The 22,196-nt window shown below is 43.1% G+C and overlaps 1 protein-coding gene across 2 annotated transcripts in view; it reads left to right on the forward strand.

Moving 5' to 3' along the window:
• Positions 1-22,196, forward strand: part of ASAP1 (ArfGAP with SH3 domain, ankyrin repeat and PH domain 1) — a 274,729-nt gene that overhangs the window by 32,624 nt on the left and 219,909 nt on the right. For both annotated transcript variants that reach the window (XM_074986652.1, XM_074986653.1), the window contains exon 2: positions 9,421-9,507. In XM_074986652.1, coding sequence (XP_074842753.1) covers positions 9,449-9,507 — 59 coding nt within the window. In that variant the 5' untranslated portion in view covers positions 9,421-9,448. The remainder of the gene's footprint in view (positions 1-9,420; positions 9,508-22,196) is intronic.

Here is a 22,196-nt window from a genome sequence, read left to right on the forward strand (position 1 = left end):
CTGTACAAAGTGCTGAGCATTCACATTTCCATTTGATGGCAGACAGGAGCTGGTAGGTGCCCAGGACTTCTGAAAATTAGGCCCAAAGTCATTTGCACTCGCCACCGATTCTCCTGTCTCTGCCTCAGGGAAACACATCACAGTGCAGACTAGTGGTGTTGTCCAAATCCGTGATTATGGTGCAGCTGAAGAACATCTGTTTGTTATCTCTAGTTTGGCTTTCGCCAAGGGGACACAAACAGAACAAATTTATGGCAGGTTTTCTCTTGAAATAGAAGGGATTTTTCTTTCATCACACTGTCATTCAAGAACATTTGAGCTTCAGCATGGATTGAGGGATTTGATTTCATGCTTTGGACATGAAAATAGCAGCACTGACCTTCACAAATAATGTGTATTTTTGTAGTCTTTACATCTGTAAACAATGCTTTTCAACAGAATCTAGATGCCAACAGGAAGCTGATTGCATGCAGTTCAAATAATCATTTTTTTTTCATTCGCTGAAAATAAGATTTTTTTTTCTGGCATAATCTTAAAGCTTCATCATTTTTTTACTATCACCACAGTCATTTTCTGTAAATTAGGGTAAGAAGTAGTACTTCACAACATTTACTGATAATGTAGTCTGTTTATACAGAAGATACCAAGGCTATAATTACTACATGATCACATTATATATCAAGGTCAGAATTTTGTGATTCACTCTATTGTTTGGACATAAAGGGAGTTGATTTTCAGCGTGGTGGTGTGCAACTACTGTTATTGTTACATCAGTGGCTGTAGAAACAATATTAACATTTGCTTCTTTCAGTTTTTCTACTTAGGTGAATTCAGTTAAAACATTCCATGAAAATAGTCCGCTTAGTATTTGCCCTAAAACATTAATTAGAGATCCAAAGTATACATGTTATGTGGAATGTGCATTATTTTTGAAGGAAAAAAATCCAGAGCAAGTCATTAAATTACTTATGGGTGATAACACATGAATTGAAAACAACATCAAATGCGTGTAGTGTAACAGAAAAGTAGAAACTTGCCTCTTGATCTTTTTCTCTCCTATACCAGTCCTATTCCAATCTTACAATTATTTTGTATTTTCTACCTCGGACAAATCTCACTGCTTCAGAAGACAGGATTGCTACCACTTCTGTTGGGAGATTATCTTATGATTTAAGACCTTGATATAGCAAAGCATGTAAGTAGTGCCATTGATTTCAGTGGAATGATTTGTATTTAAAGTTAAGTAAATACTTGAGTGTTTCCCTGAATTGGGTCCTAATGAAATTTGCTATTGTTATTAGTACATCTTAACTGACACCAAGTCTTAAATTATCTTCTTAATAACATTCCATTTCACTTAATTATGCTCCCTTCTTCCATCTCTCCTTGAGCAACTAGCTCCCTTTTCTTGGAATCGATGTCCCTCAGATACATCATCTGTGACTGTGTCCCTCTTTACCTGTTATCTAAATATCCAGGGCACATGAGCACCTACATGCCTTTGTGAATATGACTCAAACCCACTCAAGAAGTCTATGGGAGATGATGGCACTGAACCAGGTCTTCCAAGTCCCTGGACTGGGGTGGGCAAGAATTTTTGAGGGGGGAGCACTCTAAGAATTTGGCAAGTGGTCAAGGGCCACACTCTTCTGTGACTTTAATGGAGGTGTGGAGTCTGGGATGGAGGTTAAGTGCATAAGGGAGCTTGGGGTAAGGGACTGGGGTGCAATAGGGGGTGCAGTGGTTTGGGTTGTGACCTGTGGCTCGGTATTGGGGTGGAGGTCTGGAAAGGGATATGGGTGTAGGAGGAGGGGCAGAGGGTTTGGGTTATGTGGGATATGGATGGAGGGGGGAGCAGAAGATTAGGGTTATGTAGGATAGGAAGGGTGAGGGTAGGGAAGGTCTGTAATGCCAGAAGTAGGCTCTGGCTGAGAGACCTACCTGAGTGACTCCTGGCCAGCGGCTCAGCTGATTTCCCCAGCAGGCTGTCTGCCTATCTGGCCATGGCAGAGGCCATGTGCTCCTGTGAACAGCTATGAACCTGAGGGGAAGGGGGAGAGGTCCTTCAAACAAGAACCTCCCATTAACTAGAAACCAGCCAATGAGACTGTGAACCCTCTTCCTCCTCCCTCCTGAGCTCGCAGTTATTAAAAACAAATAGGGCCCCTGTAGCCACTTCTCTGAGGGACATGCGGGGGTTGGAGGAGGGGCGGGCACATAGACTGCCTGAGGCTCTCTCTACATCAGCGAGCACGAACCAGAAGACTGGCGGGCTGCAGGCTGTATTTTGCCCCACTCTGCCCTTGACTAATGCTCCACCCACCAACCTCTTCTTTTTCCCTTGAGCCAAACTGTATATTTAACTCCCGTAATCTTCCCTCACCGATCAGTCCCGCCAACCTGAAGCACATGCACTCATTCATACACTGTATAGTGAACAACCCAGCTAATCTCCCCCACATTTTATCAAATTTCAACCAACTAACTTCATCATATTTTTTCTGGCTTTTGTCTGCATTCCATTCAATTTGCCACCATAACCAGTAGTTAGCTGCCCAGAGGTCACATCAGTGGTTTTTAAGTTTAGTGAAGCCAGAGACAGCGAGAATACAGTTATGCCATACCTCAGGAAGAGGCAAAATTCAGCCCATGGGCCATATCTGGTTCACCAATCCATTAGATCAGGCCTGTGACCCTACAGGACCCTCAGGCATGCTCCCTGCCTGCAGCAGCCCCAGGATACTCAAAGCAGCTGGCTGCTGAGCCCAGGTGCACTCAGGCACTCTATGCCATTTGCTGGATCGGGGGGGAGAAAACTCACATGTTGCTCCCACCCCTCAGCCCAATCCTCACCACTCTCATTGGACAGAAACTAGTCCAGTAAGGTCTAAACCCTCTGCACTCCCTCTTACACGTTTCCTGCATGTCAGAATCCTCTCCTGCACCCATAACTGCTCCCAGACCCTGCACCCTCATCCTGAGCTCCCTTCTGCACCCAGTTCCTGTCCCAGACCCTGTACCTTACCCATAGAAAAATGCAGCCCTTTTACCACTTACCAAAATCTGGGAGTGGCCCTCTATCAAAAATTATTGCCCACCTTGGCGATAAATAAACAACTATTATTGCCCACCTTGGCTATAAATGGGGAGGAAGAGGGTTCACAATCTCATTGGCTGGTTTCTAGTTAATGGGAGCTTCTTGTTTGAAGGACCTCTCTTGGTATGCTCTTTCTAATGAGCATACCAATATTGCTGTCAAACAGTTTTTGACAACTCTTGTCATTGTTTCTTAATATCTTATGTACCTTCTTAAGGCAAATGTAGGCAAATGGAATCATATTATGAATTTGAGAAATTGGCCAAATACTGAAAAGCTATTGTCAGTCATTACCATAACAATGACAGAGAGATAGCCGTATTAGTCTATATTCTGTCAAAACAATTTTATTACCATAAGTGACTAGTAATGCTGACTTGTAAAACCTGTCTCACATTTGATCTAGTAAGTTTTGACAAACAATATTTTAACTAAAATTATTTCAGTGCGATTAGTGTAACCCTATAAAAATGAAGGTGATTACCATGCTTAGGCAGGGCACAGTATCATTACAAGGAAGAGATATGCAGGAATATTAGACAATAGCAAACAAAGTAGTCATGAGGGGCTGGACTAGAACAATTTTCATTATTTTATTGTCGGTTTTGTGATTTTTTTTTTTGTTTTTTACTTAGAGCCTCAGCACCTTGGAATTCAGCAAATAGATGAAAATTTCAGATTTCATTTTTTCTAGTCCTTTTATTGCAGGAAATATTGAAACTGTGATGTCAGTGCACCTTACAAGAGGCAAAACCCCCAAAGAAAAAAAATCACTTAAACAAACATAAAAGCCCCCACACACCCCTCAAAATTTTTATTTTTAATCTCATTATTTTAAAACTGACAATATTATAGAACAGATCTGGAAAAATGAAATAAACTGGGCAAAACCCATAAAGAAAATGCAAGAACCTTTGTGAAAATAGATATCTTTTCAAAAAAAGGGCATTCACTGAATGATGAAAGTGTATTAATGATCACGCAAATAAAGACGATAATAATGTATATGAGCAAGGGGATCGACATTGCACTGGCAACCTTAATCCTGGCATTTCTGAAATTTTTCCAAGCTTGACTCTACAATTTAAATGCTCTTTTAGCCCCTTTTTTAAACTTTCCTTAGGTGACATCATATTGGCACTCATGTCAATGCACCAACTTCTGCCACTTGAGCTAATGAAAGAACTGGTAGCACTAGAAGGGGATAAACTGTACACTTATGCTGTGTCTACGCTACATTCCCATTTCAGAGGAAGGACTCGTGAGAGAGATTGAAAAGCAAATAATCTCATGCAATCATGTTTCTAAAAGAGACTTTTCTGAAAGCAAAAACAGCTGGCTTTCCTTCAAAAAAAATCCCATTTTCAAAATACCCCTTCTTTCTGAAACAAAATAGGAAGAAGGGTTCTTTCGAAAACAGGGTTTTTTTCCCCAAAGGAACCCTGTCAACACAACTGTTTTTGCTTTCCAAAAAGTCTCTTCTGTATGGACATATAATTCCTATTTGAAATTGTGCCATTGGATGCCATTATGGCTTATTTTGAAATAGTGCTATTCTGTGTGTTAAGAGCACCTATGTCAAAATAACTATAGTTTAAGAAATTCAAAATAATGTGCCTGCTATTTCAACTATATTTCAAAATAGCATGTGTGTTGTGTAGGTGCTCAAAAAGTTATTTTGAAATAATGGCTGTTATCCCAAAATACTCTTGCTGCATGACTGTAGCCTGTGTAGATTTCAGGAATATTTGCTTACAGCACGAGAAAGGTGTGACTTGGGGATTGTTGGCTTCTAATCTAGATCTTGGAGGGGAGTTTTCTTGAGTGGGCACAGACTCTTCCTGTTTCTTTGCAAGCTTGATCCTTTCTAGTGTGTTCTCTCCGACTTGTCCCTGCTTGTTTGCCAAGAAAACCCTGGCAGGGTCCAGACTCTCAAGGCGTTCTGTTGACACTAAATCAGCAGAGTGCAACACTTTTGTCAGTGGTCTTTTCCCACTCCCCGCAAGGCATAACAACTCTGTCAACTGAGATCTGTCAACAGAAAGCTGGTCTAGGCATTCTAAGTGGGTGTGGTGGGAGCTTCTGTTGACAGCCTGGGCTTTTGGGACACTGGGCAGTCCTGTCTGCTTTGTTTCTGGTTGGCCATTTTGCCAATAGACTGGCCGGGCAGGCCAGCTGCTATGTTGATAGAGTGAATCGCTCTTGTCATCTGCTTGGCAGTTTGGCCATGGTCTGTCAATAGATGTTTTGTTGGAAGATATCTTCTGATTAAAAGTCTGTTGACAAATTGCTTTAATATAGACAAAGCCTCCATACCCCAGTCCCATTTTCTTTCCCCACCCATCCCATTCTTCATGCCAACCCAGTCCTGGTTCCCTATGCAGGCTTCTCATCTAACCTTTCTTTCCACCTCTTCCCTGGCATCTAGTCCCAGTCTTTTCCTCCTTCCCTCTGTCATCACCATCATCAACAACCACAGGCTCAGTGCCCATTGGTGTCTGATGCCTCTCTCACTATTTTCTTCCATCTTACCCTTAGCTAAGTAAGTAGCTTAGTTTCTGTAGACTTGCTCCGCAGCAACCTACTATATCATCTACCCACTCTCTGTGGCACCTGCCTCTCCTATTCGAACCATCCATTTTGCCAAATCGCAGAGTCTTGATTTTTCATTTGTCATTCATTCTGCAAATATGCCCAAATATCTGTAACTTACATTGTATAACGTTCTGCAGTTGGTTCTGTTTCAGCTGTATCTTCCTATATATTTCCCCATTGATGACCTTCTGTATCCATGCTATTCTTAGGATCTTTCTGTAACAACACCTCTTGAACACCAATATTCTTCTGGTTGAATCTTTCATTATCACCCAAGTCTCACATCCATCCAACATGCTGCTGAATACACGTTTTCAAGATTCTCAGCTTCGTTCCTAAGGTAATCACTTTGCTTTTCCATATCTTATCCATCACCTCAAACTTGCTCTTGCTTTCACTATTCTAGTCGCTATTTCCTTCTTGCAGTCCAGATCATACCTTATGTTGCTCCCCAGACACGTGCACTTCTCTACATTTACTAGTTCAATCCCATCTATACTGATCTTCTTTTCTGTTTCCTTATTTCCAAATACCCTTGTTTTTGTTTTATCGATGTGCGTAGTCAGTCTGTACTGCTTCTCTTCCTCATTTAGCACCTGCACCATTTTTGCTAGGTTCTCCTCATCTTCCTCCATGACGACTATATTATCTGCAAACCTCAAGTTGTTAATTCTTTTCCTGTGCACAGATATCCCTTCTACCTTCTCCTTGATCTCATCCATTGCTCTCCTTAGGAGCATGATGAAGATACTCAGCGATATCGGATCTCCTCGTCTTGTACCTTTACTCGTTCTTAACCAACTTGCCAACTCTTCCTTCCCTTCCCCTAGCTCCTAGTCCAGGGGTTGGCGGAGGTGCATGCAGCTCTTTAAGGAGTCCTTTGTAGCTCCAGATGCTGATGCTGCTGGCTCCTCTTGTGGCTTCCTGCCCTGCCACTGCTGAAATAATGGAGCTTAATTTAATTGGTTTAACAGCTGGCAAGATGGCAGGAGGGATATGTGCATTAAATCAATTAAATTTAGTTCCATTATTTCAGCACAGAAGGGCACGGAGCCACCCACGCTGCCGGCGAGGGAAGTATGCAGGAGAGCTGGGGGGAGGTGCTGCCGAGTCTGCCATTGCTAGAGCCATGCAGTCCTGCTGAGAAGGAGATGGTGGGAAGGAGCAGTGGGGTGTAGGCAGTGGCCATGGAGGAGCAGCCACAGCACACGTAGCTGGAGGAGCTCGTCAGTTGAGGCAGGTTAATCCTGGGGATGAGGGGGAGCATTTGGGGGCTGAGGGATGAGGCGACTAAACCCAGAGATGTGGGGTGGGTTTGGGGCTGAGAGGGGTTAAGCCTGGAGGCGGGTGTGGGGAGTGGTTTGGGGCTAAGAAAGGTTAAAGCTGGGGATGGGGGTGTGGTTTGGACCTGAGGGGTTAAGCCTGGAGGGGGCACTTTGCAGGATAGGGGATAAAGCTTGGGGTTAAGGGGGAGGATTTGGGGGCTCAGGCAGGTAAAGCCTGGAGATGGTGTAACAACTTTCTAACAGGTACAAATCACTGGGCTTGTCTATAGTACCACCTTCCTTTGAAGGAAGGATGGTAATTAGTGTGTTGAGAGTTTAGTAATGAAGTGCTGCCGTGCATAGGCAGCACTTCATTCAGCAAATTCCCCCCCAAGGCAACTTCGAAGGTTTAAACATCGAAGTACTGGCACTCGTCTAGCTGCGGCTCACCTGCTGGTACTTCGAAGTGCTGGGGCAACTTCGAAGTCCCCTTACTCCTCCACATGGCTGAGCCGCAGCTAGAAGTGTGCTGGTACTTCAAAGTTTACAACTTCAAAGTTGCCACGGGGGGGAATTTGCTTAATGAAGTGCTGCCTATGCACAGCAGCACTTCATTAGTAAACTACCAACACCCTAATTACCATCCTTCCTTTGAAGGAAGGCGGTAGTGTAGACAAGCCCATTGTGTGTGCTCTGTTCTTACAATAGAGATGACAAAAAGTACAGTTTGACCTTATTTATTAAGGACTTCCTCATTTTCATGTGAGTTGCAAGTATTGATTTTGTAACTGAATTTGGAAAAATGGCTCTTCCCGCTGTTTTGGTTGCAGCCCCCTGGGCTTGTCTCATCAATACCTTGTTTCAGGCTGCTCCTTTCCCTCCACCCTTGGTCTGGCTTGTTTCTCCTCTACGTTTAAATCAGATGGTTCCTGAGTGCAGGAACAGTTTGCAGGATCATGTCAATGAGAGCACAGAAGAGAGAGCTTCCCTTCTCTCAGCTCCAGTCTGGACATCACACTGGGCTGGAGTAGCTATTATAAGGGAAGCCTGGCTTAGTTCCTGTTGCCTCAGGAAGACCTATGTGTAGTGTGGTCACATTTAGCAGCTGTGAAGGGATGAAGCATGCTTGGCTACTCTATGGAGATGGTGTATGAACAGTCTGATTAGCAATAAGAGCTATGAGCATTAGGCACATGCTCAGAAAAAAGTTGCCATCTGCAGATATTTTAGCAGCTAAAATTAAAGAAGGGGAGTGGTGGACCACTAACACCCAAGGGAGGCATTACCTCCCTCTGCCTCTTATACCTGCAGCCCATGATGTCTACAACAATGGCACCTGAACATTTTTAATGGTAAGGGTACTGAAAGCCAACCTTTAATTCCTATCCACCCCCTTGCAGATTTGGTCCAGTAGCAGGGCGGACTCATGAGTTGGGGGGCAGGGGCAGAGTGGCAGTAGAGCTGTTGTGACACATGATTTTTCAGTCTACTTTATAGCCCTTGAGAACTGTTGACTGATCACAGAAGTAATAAAATAGCCTAAAAATCAATCAAACCCCTGCTTTTATAAGTGTGCAACTATATAACTAGCATGCTAAAAAGAGTATAAAGTGATCTGCTAGGCCATGCCAATTTATTTTTAAAGTTTGCTACAGTATATGAATTTAAAAAAATTGGTGTGGTCTAGCAGGTAAATAACATGCTTTTAAAAGATACCCTGTTGTACGTGGATTTATGCTAAATTTTAAAACAGGATGTGAAAACTATGACACCCTTATAACTTGGCCAAATTTGAGATTTTCATGGGTACGGCAAAGGGCACATGCCAGACACTAATTCCATCCCCTGTCTCAAATTTCAAATCTGCTCAATAGCATAGGTTTGCTAGAGCTATTCAAGGTCTCAAGATTTTTTTAACAGAGGTAAAATACTAAATTTTCTGAGTCTCTTTGTCAGAAATGGCTGACTTGTTTTTGCCAAAATTGTCCAAACAAATTCAATCCATGACAGATATCAGGTCTGGAAAATTTTAGCCCAGACAACTAAACTTTGGTAAAGTTGTAAGCCACCAAAACAGAGGCTTATAAAGGGAAATGTTGGGCAACCTTAATTATATGTTAATACTGCAAAGTCAATAATTACCAAAATCTATGCACAGAAATTTTTCCAGTTAGCTAAATGCAGCTCTTCCTTCATAATTTCTAATGTTACCTCAATGATTTTCTAATAAGTTTGTGTACTGTGATGATACTTGTTGCACTGAATACAATAAAACAAATACAATTACTCATTGTAAAAGTAACAAAGTAATTTAGGTTGAATTTTTTTGACTGTGATTCTTGATACTATAGCATTCATAGATTTCAGACAATGCTTCAAATGTCAAGTTTAAAAAATCGACCTTGCAAGTTTCATAGCTCTGTTCCCAGTTAGTTACTTTTCTCACTTTTTCTCCTGTTGTAGGTAGTTTTCTTGTGGTGACAGATGAGACATGAGATCTTCAGCCTCCAGGCTTTCAAGCTTTTCTTCAAGAGATTCACTATGGAATCGGTGAGAAAATAAAATAAAACTTTAGGTCAAAATAACAGGTTTCTAATATTCGCTACCTTAAAACAAAGAAATAAAACAAAGTAAAAAAGCACACATAAATAAAACCAAGGCACTGCTTTATGATACCTATTGCAATACCGTTCTTTCCAACCCTAGGATTCTATGATTCAGTGATTTGCCACTTACTCTTTTTTTTTTCGTCAGTTTGGATGAATCAGAAAAGGTGCTATTAAGAGAAAGACAAGAAGCATTACTCAGGAGTTACTTTTAAAGCAGAGGTATCTCATATATTCAGCACTTGCCACATGTGGCGAATAGGACTGCGTTGTAGCGCATATGGAGGTGGCCAAACCATGGCTCTCAAGCCGCAAGCGGTTTTAAATGTGGCTCCTTCTGAGAGCCGCATGCAGGGAGTGCTGTCTACCCACTCGGTGGACGTGGCCCACCGCTTGTTGGGAGAAGTGCGGGGTGACCCTGGTGGTGAGTTACAGGCATTGAATTAGAACAGGAGGGCTGGAGCGTGCCTGGCTCTGTGGGAGATCATTCAGTTAGAGCGAGGGAGGCTGGGGGAAGCTTGGCTCTATGGGAGGGCATTCAGTTAGAAAGAGGGGAGGGGAGTACCTGGCTCTGGGGATGGGGGAGGGGCTGAGAGTGCCTGGCTCTATGAAGTTTTGTATAGTATAATGTGGAGAATATGGAAAGATGACAGCCCCAAGTGTGGCGATCTTTGAATTCCTATTGGACACCACTGTTTTAAAGTCTTAATTGTCTAAACACACAATGGGGCAAATATTAACATATAAAATATTTCCTTTTGCATATAGATATGTTTCAAAGCTGCTTAGCAAAAAGAGTCTAAAAAGGAGCAGTTTGTACTTGCGTGAAGTGCATGCAGATCTAATAAATAATTCTCATTTAACTTTTAAAATAGCACGCATTTGAAATCAGCTTGCAAGGCATTTGCAATGCTGCTAGGACTTGTGGCGGGGTTTAAAGAGCAGACTCTTATTTCTTTTGGTGAAGAAGGGCACAGAACAGCACACGGTTGTCTAAATCCACTTTTGTTTATTCACTCTGTGAATGGTGGATACTTTGTTTTTAAGTTTGCATTGTACTTCACTAAACCACAAAAAGCTGGAGATCCTGACTTGAACCCACAGCGAATACAAAATTCAGGGTTTTGGCTGAAATTTGAGCCTCCTCCCCTCACTCACTAGATCCAGCTTTTGTGACATGATTCTTCAGTCTGCTTTAGAGCCCCTACGAGTGGTTGACTAATCACATCGGCAAACTAGAATAGCCTAAAAATCAGTCTAAATCCCTATTTTTAAAAGCATGCAACTATATAATTAGCATTCAAAAAAGAGTGTAAAGTGATCTGCTAGGTCATGCCAGTTTATTTTTTAAAGTTTGCTACTGCATATGATTTAAAAAATAACTGGCATGACCTAGCAGGTAAATAACACACTTTTAAAAAATACCCTTTTGTACATGGATTTATGCTAAATTTTAAAACAAATTCCAGCCTATTTCCCTTTTTCAAAAACACTATTTTGTGAAAAGCTAGGACAATTAAGGCATGAAAAACTGCCACTAATGTTTCAAAGGTCACATTGCCCCTTCCACAGTGTCAGAGCCCAGGCTTCAGCCTGAATTCAGTCACCACTGTGATAACTTGAAAACCCAAGTCCCACAAGCCTGAGCCAGCAGACCTTGGCCAGCCACAGCCAAGCTGCCTGTCTTTTATTACAGTGCAGAACATAGGCAAGGCACCCCCATTTTTAGTCACATCCCAGCTCCCACCCAGGCCCAAGCCCAGCTGTCACCCTGTGCCCTGGGCTCTGCTGCTGCTCTGACCATCACCCTGCCAATAATTCAGCCTTGCTACTGGTCCGAGATCTGCAAGGGGGTGGATAGGGATAAGTAGGCTGGCTTTCAGTACCCCACGATTAAAAATGTTCAAGTGTCACTGTTGTAGACATCATGGGCTGGAGGTATAAGATGCAGAGGGAGGTAATTCCTCCCGAGTGTTAGTGGTCCACTGCTTCTCTTCTTCTTATCCCTATTCTGGCAGTTCCTGAAGGTTCCCACTGGAGGCTTTTGCAGTTTGGAGACTCATGACTCTTCCATGGAAGTGGATTTGTTAAACTGAAATTGAAAAAATGAGAAGTCCTGTGACATCTTATAGACTAACAGATATTTTGGAGCATAAGCTTTTGTGGGGAAAGACCCACTTCATCAGATGCATCTGTTTGCTGAGCTTCCGGTTGGCTGTTCTGTTGAGAGGGTGTCAGGGCAGTCTGGTTGCTCTCTGTCAACAGAGCAGCTTGCTCTTTCAATCTGCTTTTGTGTGTGGATATGATCTGTCGACAAGAGTTTTGCCGGAAGATCTCTTCTGACAGTAAAGTCTGTCAACAGACCACGGTAGTGTAGACATAGCCTAAGTGATTTACTAAGATATAAAATCCTCTGATATGCCTAAAATCTCTGGAGACCTATTTTAACATAAATATATAGGCTACACCTACACTACAACAATCTGTCAACAGAAGTTACTGTCAGAAGAGAGATTCTGGCAAAATTTCTGTCAACAGAGTGTGTCCACACACAAAAGCGAATCAAAAGAGCAATCCACTCTGTTGGCAGACTGCCTGGCTGCTCTCTCGACAGAATGGCCAACCAGAAGCTCAGCAAACAGGACAGCCCAGTGAAATGGAAACACAGTCTGTCAACATAGAGCTCCCCCGCCAACAGCCCCGCAGCGTCTAAAAGACTTTTTTGTTGACAAAAAACTGTCCACAAAGGCATTATTGCTGAACATGGAGTGGCAGAACACAGCTGGCAGAGGTGCTGGATTTTGTCAACAGTCTGTTGACAAAGTGCATTTTGTGTGTAGACACTCCATGGGTTTTTCCAACAAAAGCCACCTCCTTTTTTTTCAGAAAAACACTTGTGTCGACATAGCCATTGTGAAATTTCATAAACACATCTTGGTATGAAAACTCACACAAAATGAATTAGTGTTTCCTTTTTCTAAAACCAGTGTACTTTGTTATGAACGCTTTGAACTTCTCTGATTGATTAATTTATAATAATGTGAGTTTAAATATCTGTTAATCTGGAATGATTTCTTTGTGAAAATCTTAGAGTATATTGAAAATATAAAATCAACTTAGAAATACTGATGAAGAATATGTAAAACAGAGAAGGCCTGCATCATGTATTCCATATTTAATATTGTATTCAGCTGGACAACAAACTTGCTCATATAACAGAGTCTTTGCATGTAAATCTCTGGCATATTTCAGGGCATATCAAAAAAAACTGTGACTGACATTTTTTATTCCCAAATGTAGTGCTTTCAATTAGGTACCTTCTTCACAAGCTGGCATTCAGTGGAAAACATGCTGCATTTTTTTAGAAAGAAATTTTAGAAGAGGGTTTTTCTTTTTGTTTGTTTGTTTTTTTTTCCAAATGTCATTTGCTACATTTGGATTCAAGGATTTGGCTGGAAGAAGAAGGAGACAGTAGGAAAGAAGTGGGGCAGTGGGCAGGGTCTGGGCAGAGCAGCAGGCTGGGAAGCTTGTCTCCCTAAGCAGCAGCTTTACCCTCCACATGTGGTAGACATACCCTAAGCCTGTGGTGTCCAACATGCTAGCCACTACCCACATGTGGCTATTTGGCCTGTTGAGTGTGGCTATTTGGCTTGAACACTAAGTATATTTTCAGAATATTGTGGCTAGTTTGCAACAGCAGTAGCCATTATTGGCCTGAGCTATCCAGCTGCCCTGGTCTAGTTTAGAAATAGAAACAGGGTTTAATCTATACTGCGGGCTGTAAATACCCATGACTTCATTTTCAAATCAAACATCTTCTTGAGTTGTGACAGACCTTCGTGTTTGGAAACTGACATGCTGCAAATGCTTCACGTTTGCACATAAACAGACAAAACAGATTTTTTTTTTTTAAATTTACAAGAGCAGCAACAAAATTGCTGCCAAGCTGAAACTTTGTATGGTAAATTCAAGCCTAGAGTGACTATTTGTGGATAAATTATAGCCCTGGAAATAGAGTTTATATAAAAGCAATGCAGATATACCATTAAATGTAGGGACCCCAGGGACCTTTCCTATCCTATCTCGTATCTGTAGACTCATTTTATTATCAATATAGTGAGAAATCATTTTAAAAAATTAAGCAGTGAACTGCCAAATATGTTCACTTAACGCTATAAACCATTTCTAGGATTTCATCTGCTAGAATTCTTTGGACTGAGAGATGTACAGGTTTGCAGGATTCGGGTCTTAGTAGGATAAGGTCTTATAAAAACAGGTCTTTTAGGACAGATCTTCTTACGTGTTTCTGTACAGGCTAGACCACGATACACTGCTGTAATAGAACAACTTAAGTTGCTACTACTATTAGACTGGAATCAGTTAGACGTTATAGAAGTTTGTGTCTTACATCTGCACATAACTAACTTCCTGTGGAAAATAGTCCTTTTATTTGCCTGCTTTTGTTGAATCTCGACAAGAAGTGCTTAAATGATTTTGTCTGAGAGCTTCTCACTGTTGCATATTTAAAAAAAACAATATAATAAAATGATTTAATAAGTCCATATACATGAATTTCTGGGAATAGGTGCTGTTTTGTAAATATGGTTCATCTCCCTCTGCAGTGGGCCCTGCCCTTCTCCCCCGACCCTAGGCTCTTCAGCTGGTCCTGCCCCCTGGCCCCTATTCAGCTGGTCCTGCCCCCTCCCTCTCTCCAGCCTCCCACAGTTTGCCCCCCGCTACACCCCAAACATCCCCCTCCCCACCCTTGCTAGGCCCAAAGAGCCACCCGCACTCAGCCCAAGGACTCCCTCCCCTACCCCCACTCAGACTGAACACCCCCCTGAAGGCCCAAACATCCCTCCCACCCAAACACCTCATCCCTGCTCAGACTGAACCCCCCCTTGCAAGGCCCCAACATCCCACCCCCAACACCTCACTCCTGGAACAGCCCCCCCCACCTGCCTACATACCCCCCCAGAGTGAATGCCCCCTGCAAAGCCCCAATTTCCTTCCTACCCAGACACAGTCCCCTCCTCACCCTAAACCTCACTACTACCCGTTTAACCCCAAATCCCCCACCCCCAGCTTGGCCTGAACACCGTCCCACCTCAGCCCTGCTCAGACTGAAGCCCCCGCCCTTGCAAGGCCCCAACATAACTCTCAGCCGAACACCCTCCCTTGTCTTGAACACCCTCCACCCCACCCCCACAAGGTCCCAACATCCCCACATCTGAACACAGTCCCCCCCTCAGCCCAAAACCCCCATCCCTGCTCAGCCTGAAACCACCTCCCCCATGCCCCACTCAACCCAAAGACCTCCCCAACCCCTGCTTGACCCAAGGACCTGCCCCCGCCCTCCTTGGCTTGGGATGGGGAGAATTACCTTGGAAAGGGGGCAGGTGGTGACAGCAGCAGCAGCTGCAGTGTGTCACCTCCCCAGCACTCACTATGCAGTGCTCCATCTTGGCATCCTGGCCTGCTGAGCTCTGCTTCTCCATGGGGCTCAGCAGGGCTGGAGGATGTGGAAGAGCACCCTGTGGTGAGTGGGAGGGGGGTGAGTGAGGCAGCGGGGATGCTGCCACTGCGTGCCCATCCCCTGCTCCAGTAACCCCCAGACAAGCTGGTCGGGGATGGTGCCAGGGGTCAGGGTCAGGGCAGCATGCAGAAGAGGCAGGTCAGCCTATTGGGGGGCAGGGTGTTTGCACCTCTCAACCGCTTCCTCCCTGCGTTCAGGCCTAAATTAACAAGACTTAGGTCTTCCAAGACTTCTCATCTGTAGATCTCAAAGCACTTTAAATCAGGAATCAAATTTAATTATATCCCCATTTTACAGGGAAGGAAGTAGGTCTCTGAGGCACAAGATAGTGAATTGCTCAGATCAAATAGTAGTTCAATTACAGAACCAGGCCTCCTGACCCTTAGGATATGTCTGCACAGCAGCAGGGAGCATGCTTCCCAACATGAGTTGAGAGCTTGTTTGAGCTGTCACTCTGAAAATAGTTGTGTAGCCAGAGGTAGAGCAGCAGCTTGCTCTGGTCACCTAAGTATGTGGCCATGGGTCCAATGGGTTTGTGTTCAGACAGCTATCCTGAGTTGCTGCCCAAGCTATCTCTGGCAACCCCACTATTTTTAGCATGCTGGAAAGCAGGAGAATGTTACTTTAAGGTATGTTTGCATTACACCTGGGAGATATAATTTCCACCTCAGGTAGATGTACATGTGTTAGCTCTGCTTGACCTATTATGCTAAAAATAGCAGCATGGCCAGAGCACCATAGGTGAGAGCTTAAGCTAGCTGCAGAAGGACCCGGCACAGGAAACACTTCCTGTGCTTTCACAGCCGCACTGCTATTTTAAGCTGCGTCTACACGTGCACGCTACTTCGAAGTAGCGGCAGTAACTTCGAAATAGCGCCCGTCACGTCTACACGTGTTGGGCACTATTTCGAAGTTGAAATCGACGTTAGGCGGCGAGACGTCGAAGTCGCTAACCCCATGAGGGGATGGGAATAGCGCCCTACTTCGACGTTCAACATCGAAGTAGGGACGTGTAGACGATCCGCGTCCCGCAACATCGAAATAGCGGGGTCCTCCATGGCGGCCATCAGCTGGGGGGTTGAGAGATACTCTCTCTCCATCCCTTGCGGGGCTCTGTGGTCACCGTGGGCAGCAGCCCTTAGCCCAGGGCTTCTGGCTGCTGCTGCTGCAGCTGGGGGTCCGTGCTGCATATACAGGGTCTGCAACTAGTTGTTGGCTCTGTGTATCTTGCACTGTTTAATGAAAGTGTGTCTGGGAGGGGCCCTTTAAGGGAGAGACTTGCTGTTGAGTCCGCCCTGTGACCCTGTCTGCAGCTGTGCCTGGCTCCTTTATTTCAATGTGTGCTACTTTGGCGTGTAGACGTTCCCTCGCTGTGCCTATTTCGATGTTGGGCTGAGCAACGTCGAAGTTGAACATCGACGTTGCCAGCCCTGGAGGACGTGTAGACGTTATTCATCGAAATAGCCTATTTCGAAGTTGGGTGCACATGTAGATGTAGCCTTAGTGTGCTAGCTCAAGTAGAACTAGCATGTGTCTCTACCTGAGCTAGGATTGCACTTCCCAGCTGACAGGTAGACTCCCTTTAGCCCAATTCCTCTGTCCAGTGACGACACTGCCCCACTATGGGGACCTGAACCTGTAACCCCTAGGTGGTCAAAACTCACATTCATGAGTGCTCGTTTAATAGCCCTTGTAAGAATGGGAGATCTGTTTAGATAGTGAGGCATCACAATCACTTTCAAAGAGATAGAAAATAGTGAAATGTTTGCAATATGCTTTGAAGCACCATTTCAGTTTTTATTCTGTGAAAGCTTATTGCACCAGCTGCCCTGCAACCTGTTAATTTTTGCAGTCTTTCTCTCTTTTTAGTCAGTATTGTTTCTCATATTAAAAACTCAGTCTGACTACTTGTGCCTTTTTTTTTTTGCAAGGCCTGTTGCTATCACTTTCTAATACGAGTAAATGAACCAGATTCAGGGTTATATTATTTCCCCCTGCCATTATGCAAATGCCCATCTCTGACTTTGTTGATATTCATGCTAACCAGTATTTGCAATTCTTCCTGCCAACTGCCCACCCCAAACAGGTCTGTATCACACCACAAGCACAGGCAGACATGGCTCAGATCAAATTTGGTTCAAGGAAGAGTAACCGTTTTTCTGCTCCTTGCTGTGCTTTTTTTTGCCAAGTCAGGGGGGCTGCAGCTTATGGTGGTTACTGGTGTAACTGTCCCACCACTGTCTCATAGTACACTTGTCACTGCTTAGGTGCCCTGTCCACTTTAGTGTCTGCACTCCAGTCCAGACAAGAGCCAAGTTTGTCAGCAGACAAATATACCAAGGTATATACCAAATATACCATGTCTGTTTTCCCAGCAATCAACTTGAAGAAGATTTTTTCCTTCATAAAAAGTCTCTAAAATAGGACTCTTCAAGGAAGTATACTCTGGGATTTTATCTTTTATAAAGGGTAAGGTACCTTACCTTCCTTGTAAGGTAAAGGAAAGGTCTGACTAACCTAAGCTCTTCCCTGCCTCCCCCCAACAATTATCTTTCCTATAGATTCAAGAGGGTCTCTTTACAGGAGTATCTGCAATCAACAAATACAAAATTCAATGCACCTAGGCCATGGCTATGCTAGCCCTTCCCCCCATTTTCAAAAGGAGGATGCTAATGATGTGCTGCCATGCATTAGCATAATGGTGGCTGCGTGCATTTTGAAAGTGCCTCTTTCAAAACGCACGCCGCCAGTGTGGACAGGGACCTTTTGAAAGGACTCCCCAGATTTTGAAAGCCCCTTCTTCCCAAAACCAAATGGGAAGAAGAGGCTTTTGAAGTGTGGGGGTCCTTTCAAAAGGCCCCCATCTGCACAGGCAGCGTAAGTTTTGAAAGCAACACTTTTGAAACGTGTGTGGCCACCATTATGCTAATGAGGTGCTGCATATGCATGGTAGCGCCTCATTAGCATCTGCCAAAGTGGCTTATTAGTATCCTCCTTTTGAAAGGGGGGGGCTAGGGTAGCCACAGCCCAACAGCAATAACAAGGGAACATCTTCCATATGGCATCATCCTGCTACAGATTGAACCTCTCTAGTCCGGCATCCTCTCATCCAGCAACATCCATAATCTAGCATGAATTTACTTAGCTGGGCAACCACTTATCATGAGTGTCGCCAAGTTTTCCATGATCCCATAAAGTTTGTTTACAGACAGTGGTCCTGATTCTCTGTGTTCTGTGCTATTATTTAGCTGTAATTTACCCCTAAATGGCTACGTCTACACTAGGGGAAAAACTTTGAAATGGCCATGCTAATGGCCAAATCGGAGAATACTAATGAGGCACTGAAATGAATATTCAGCACCTCATTAGCATGCTGCCAGCCATGGCTTCGCTCGCACATGGCTCATCTACATGGGGGTCCTTTTCCTCAGCCGATAGGAATAAGGGGATTTCAACATTTGCAGCCCGTGTGGATGAGTCGTGCGCAAGTGAAGTGCCACGGCTTACAGCATGCTAATGAGGTACTGAATATTCATTTCAGGGCCTCATTCATATTCTCCGATTTGGCCATTAGCATGGCCATTTCGAAGTTTGCCCTTAGTGTTAACGTAGTCATTGTCTTGTAAGAGCCCAGTAAACAGTGCAAGTATTGGTAATGCTGCTAGACAATATTGACCTCCTGTTGTCTGGCAAATTCTCTCGTTCGGCATTAGTCAGGTCTGAAGAGTGCCTGACTAGAGAGGTTCAACCTGTAGCACCTGGTGTTAGTTCCTGTTTGCTCCGTTTTTACTTTGACTGGGTACAGGAGAGCCAAAGAATAGACCATTTCTTCTCGTACTAAGAGTCTGGAATGCCATTGTGTTTTTCTGTATGACTCTTGATCTTACATGACAACACCGAAAACAAAGGCACAACTGAATCAGCAGATTACTCAGATTAATCTTGTGTAACTTAATGCTCTACTTAGTTATCAGGGTTTTTGCTTTCAGCAGCCCTCCCACACAGCTATTTGAGTGCATCCAATATTAGCATAAGCCTCTATCACAGGGCATTAAAGACGAAGTGGACAACTTGCAAAATATGCAGTCAGTAACACAAGTTTTATTTGATCTTTTTCATTAATACATAGTATTAAAATGACAGAACTTAATGTTACTAAAATGTCATCTATAATGGGAAAACAATGGATTCTTTTTTCCTATCATATTAATGTTGAAAGACTGTAAAAGGGGCCTTTTGTTTATGTTGCTGTTACTGAAAACACAACTGAAATGCTCTGTAACTGAAACAGTAACTTACAAGATAGTTGCCTGTGTTTTCTTATCTAATTTTAAACACCAAGTAAAGCAAAGTATTTTGCCAGTTTGAAAATTGAAATCAGTTGATGCTTGCAGCAAAAATAGCTGCATACAAGTGACAAAAAGTCCTTGAAGCAGGCTATGTATTCTATAGGCTAGGCTGCTAAAGCTTAAAAACCCACATAAAGGCACTCAGAATATAGATGATCAAAATTTTGGTCTTTGTATATAAACAGAATTTATATATGGTAGAATGACAGATGCTTTCTTTGTTTGTAAAAGCACCTGAGCAGTATGCACCAAAAATAACAACAATAATTTCAAAGATTTGTTTGTAAATTTCATATTACAAAGTTTCTTTAGTGAAGGCAATTTGCAATATATCATATAGGTCTCCTTTTATCTAGTTATCTGTGTTGTCTATATGTGGTGTAGGTTTTAACAACTAAAATAGATTTAGCCTTTTGCTGTGAGTACATGATGCATTTCATGTGTGATTAAAAGTACAAATATGCTATGTTCCAGTTGCATTTTTGTTACTTTTCACACCCAGTTGAGTCTGCTGCTTGAATATGCTGGTGCAAGGACTGTTTCTCAAAGTGAAACTGCTCTGAATTGAACACAACATTTCAAGCTAATGTACAAAGTAAAAATATTCATATTTAAATAATAAATAAAAAGAATATTCAAGCTATGCATGACGTATTTTAAAAAATATGTACTGGATATTGGTACAGCTGATACTGCGCTTGCAAGTAACAAACCAAATTCATCCTTGTTTTAACTTCATTTATTTAGCGGATGGTTCTTATCTCAACAGTCAACCAGAATTATAACAACTGAAATTTTAGACATATTACAAGACATTCTAATGCATGTATTACTGGATTCTAATGCACATAGATACATGTATATTTCCTCCCAAAGGTAATGGAAATTCTTTGCATGTTATTATGATACTAAGCCTTCACAAAAAAACCCGTAATACTTATATAAGTTTTTATTTGTGAGAGATACCAAAACATCCACTATGAAAACACAACTACCTCCAGGATGAAATTGTGTAGCTCTTTTAAGCATAGAGTTACACTACACAATCAGAGAAAGAATAGAAAAAGAATATGAAATACCTTTGATTGAAACTTTAGATTACAATTATGCAAACTGGAAATTTGGCCAGGACACCAACATTAATGCCTGTAAGACTTGCATCTCTGTTTGAGGACGAAACACTCTAAACTCAAACACATCTTTAATCTCTTCCAAATCACCCTGGACTCTTCTAGCTACTCCAATAACTGGTCTTCCTCCCTCTGCCCCATCACATTGCTCTAATTCCTTTCTTTCAGTTTTATTATCTCTCTTTGCAGCATTAGCAAGACCATTTCTGAAATACTGCATCCTGGTCCTGGTATGCACACTTTAAAAGTCTGTTGAAAAGCTGGAAAGAATTAAAAAAAAGCACTGCAAGCACAATTCAAGGTCTAGAAAATCTGACTTTCAATTAGAGAGTAGACAAGCTCTCTCTCTTTAGCTTAGCAAAGAGAATGTTGAGGTGATGGCACAGTTTGTAAGTACCTAGATGAGGAAAAGATTTCTGATAGTAAAGGTCTTTTTAACCTAGCAGAAAAGGACAAAATACAATCCAGTGACTGAAGCTAAAGGTAGACAAACTGAGTCTGGAATTAAGGTGCAGTTCTTAACAGTGACAGTAATTGACAGTTTGGGACGGAGTAGAATTTCCATAATTTGAATTAATTTAAATCAAGATTAGATGTCTTTTTAAATATATTCTCTAGCTACTCAACCACAGATTAAAGTCTTGATAAAAGAATGTATGTGTGAAATTCCATGTCCTGTGCTATACAGGAGGTCAGACTAGATTATCATAATTGTCCCTTCTGGCCTTTAAAATGTATTACATCCATTCTATAGTCTCTTCAGTCCAGCTTCCACTTACACCACTCCACTGAAACAGCTTTCATCAAAGTCCTCTAACTACTTCCAGACCAACATTCAGAACCAGTAACTCCTACTCTTCCTCCTTGGCCTGTTGGCTGCCTTCAACATTAGCACTTATCTTCATCTTCTTGATATCTTGTTCTCCCCCTACTTTTTATGACATCATTCCCTCCTACTTTTCCATGTAGTTCCTTCAGGCTGTGTCTACACTGGAGAGTTCTCTCAACAGAAGGGGCCTTCTGTCATCATGACTAAGGGAGCATCTACACTCATAAAGCCTTCTGAAGACAGAGTCTTGACAGAACTCTGCTTTTGGCTTGACAGAGTTATCCCTCAAAATTTTCAGAGCTTCCAGTCAGCTGTTCTGTCGACAGAGGGGAGGGCAGTCTGGCTGCTTTCTGTTGACAGAGTGGATTGCTCTGTTGATCTGCTTTTGTGTGTAGATGCACTCTGTTGACAGTAACGTCTGTTGATAGACATTACTGTCAAGAGAGTGCTGTAGGGTAGACATGGCCTCAGTGTTTCCATTTGGAGGACCCTCCTCTTCCCCATTCCAGTTTTCTGTATAAGCCCCACAGAACTGTGTTTGGCATCCGTGAGCCGTTCCCCCCAGTGACAGGGTGGTCTAGTGGCTAGACCCCTGCTGGGCCTGGGGTGTGGGTTTCAGCCCCACCTGAGAGTCTGTGGGGTAGGTTTGGGGCCATGGCCCCAAGAATCTAGCTCCCTCTCTGGCAGGAGAGGGGTACCCTGGGAGGGGCTTTCCCCCACTTTATGCCCCGGGGGAGGGACCTGAGGCTGTTCCCTCTGGCAGCTGACCGGGTAGCAGCTCTGGCTCAG

Source organism: Carettochelys insculpta, chromosome 2 (genome assembly GCF_033958435.1).
Source record: "Carettochelys insculpta isolate YL-2023 chromosome 2, ASM3395843v1, whole genome shotgun sequence".
NCBI lineage: Eukaryota > Metazoa > Chordata > Testudines > Carettochelyidae > Carettochelys > Carettochelys insculpta.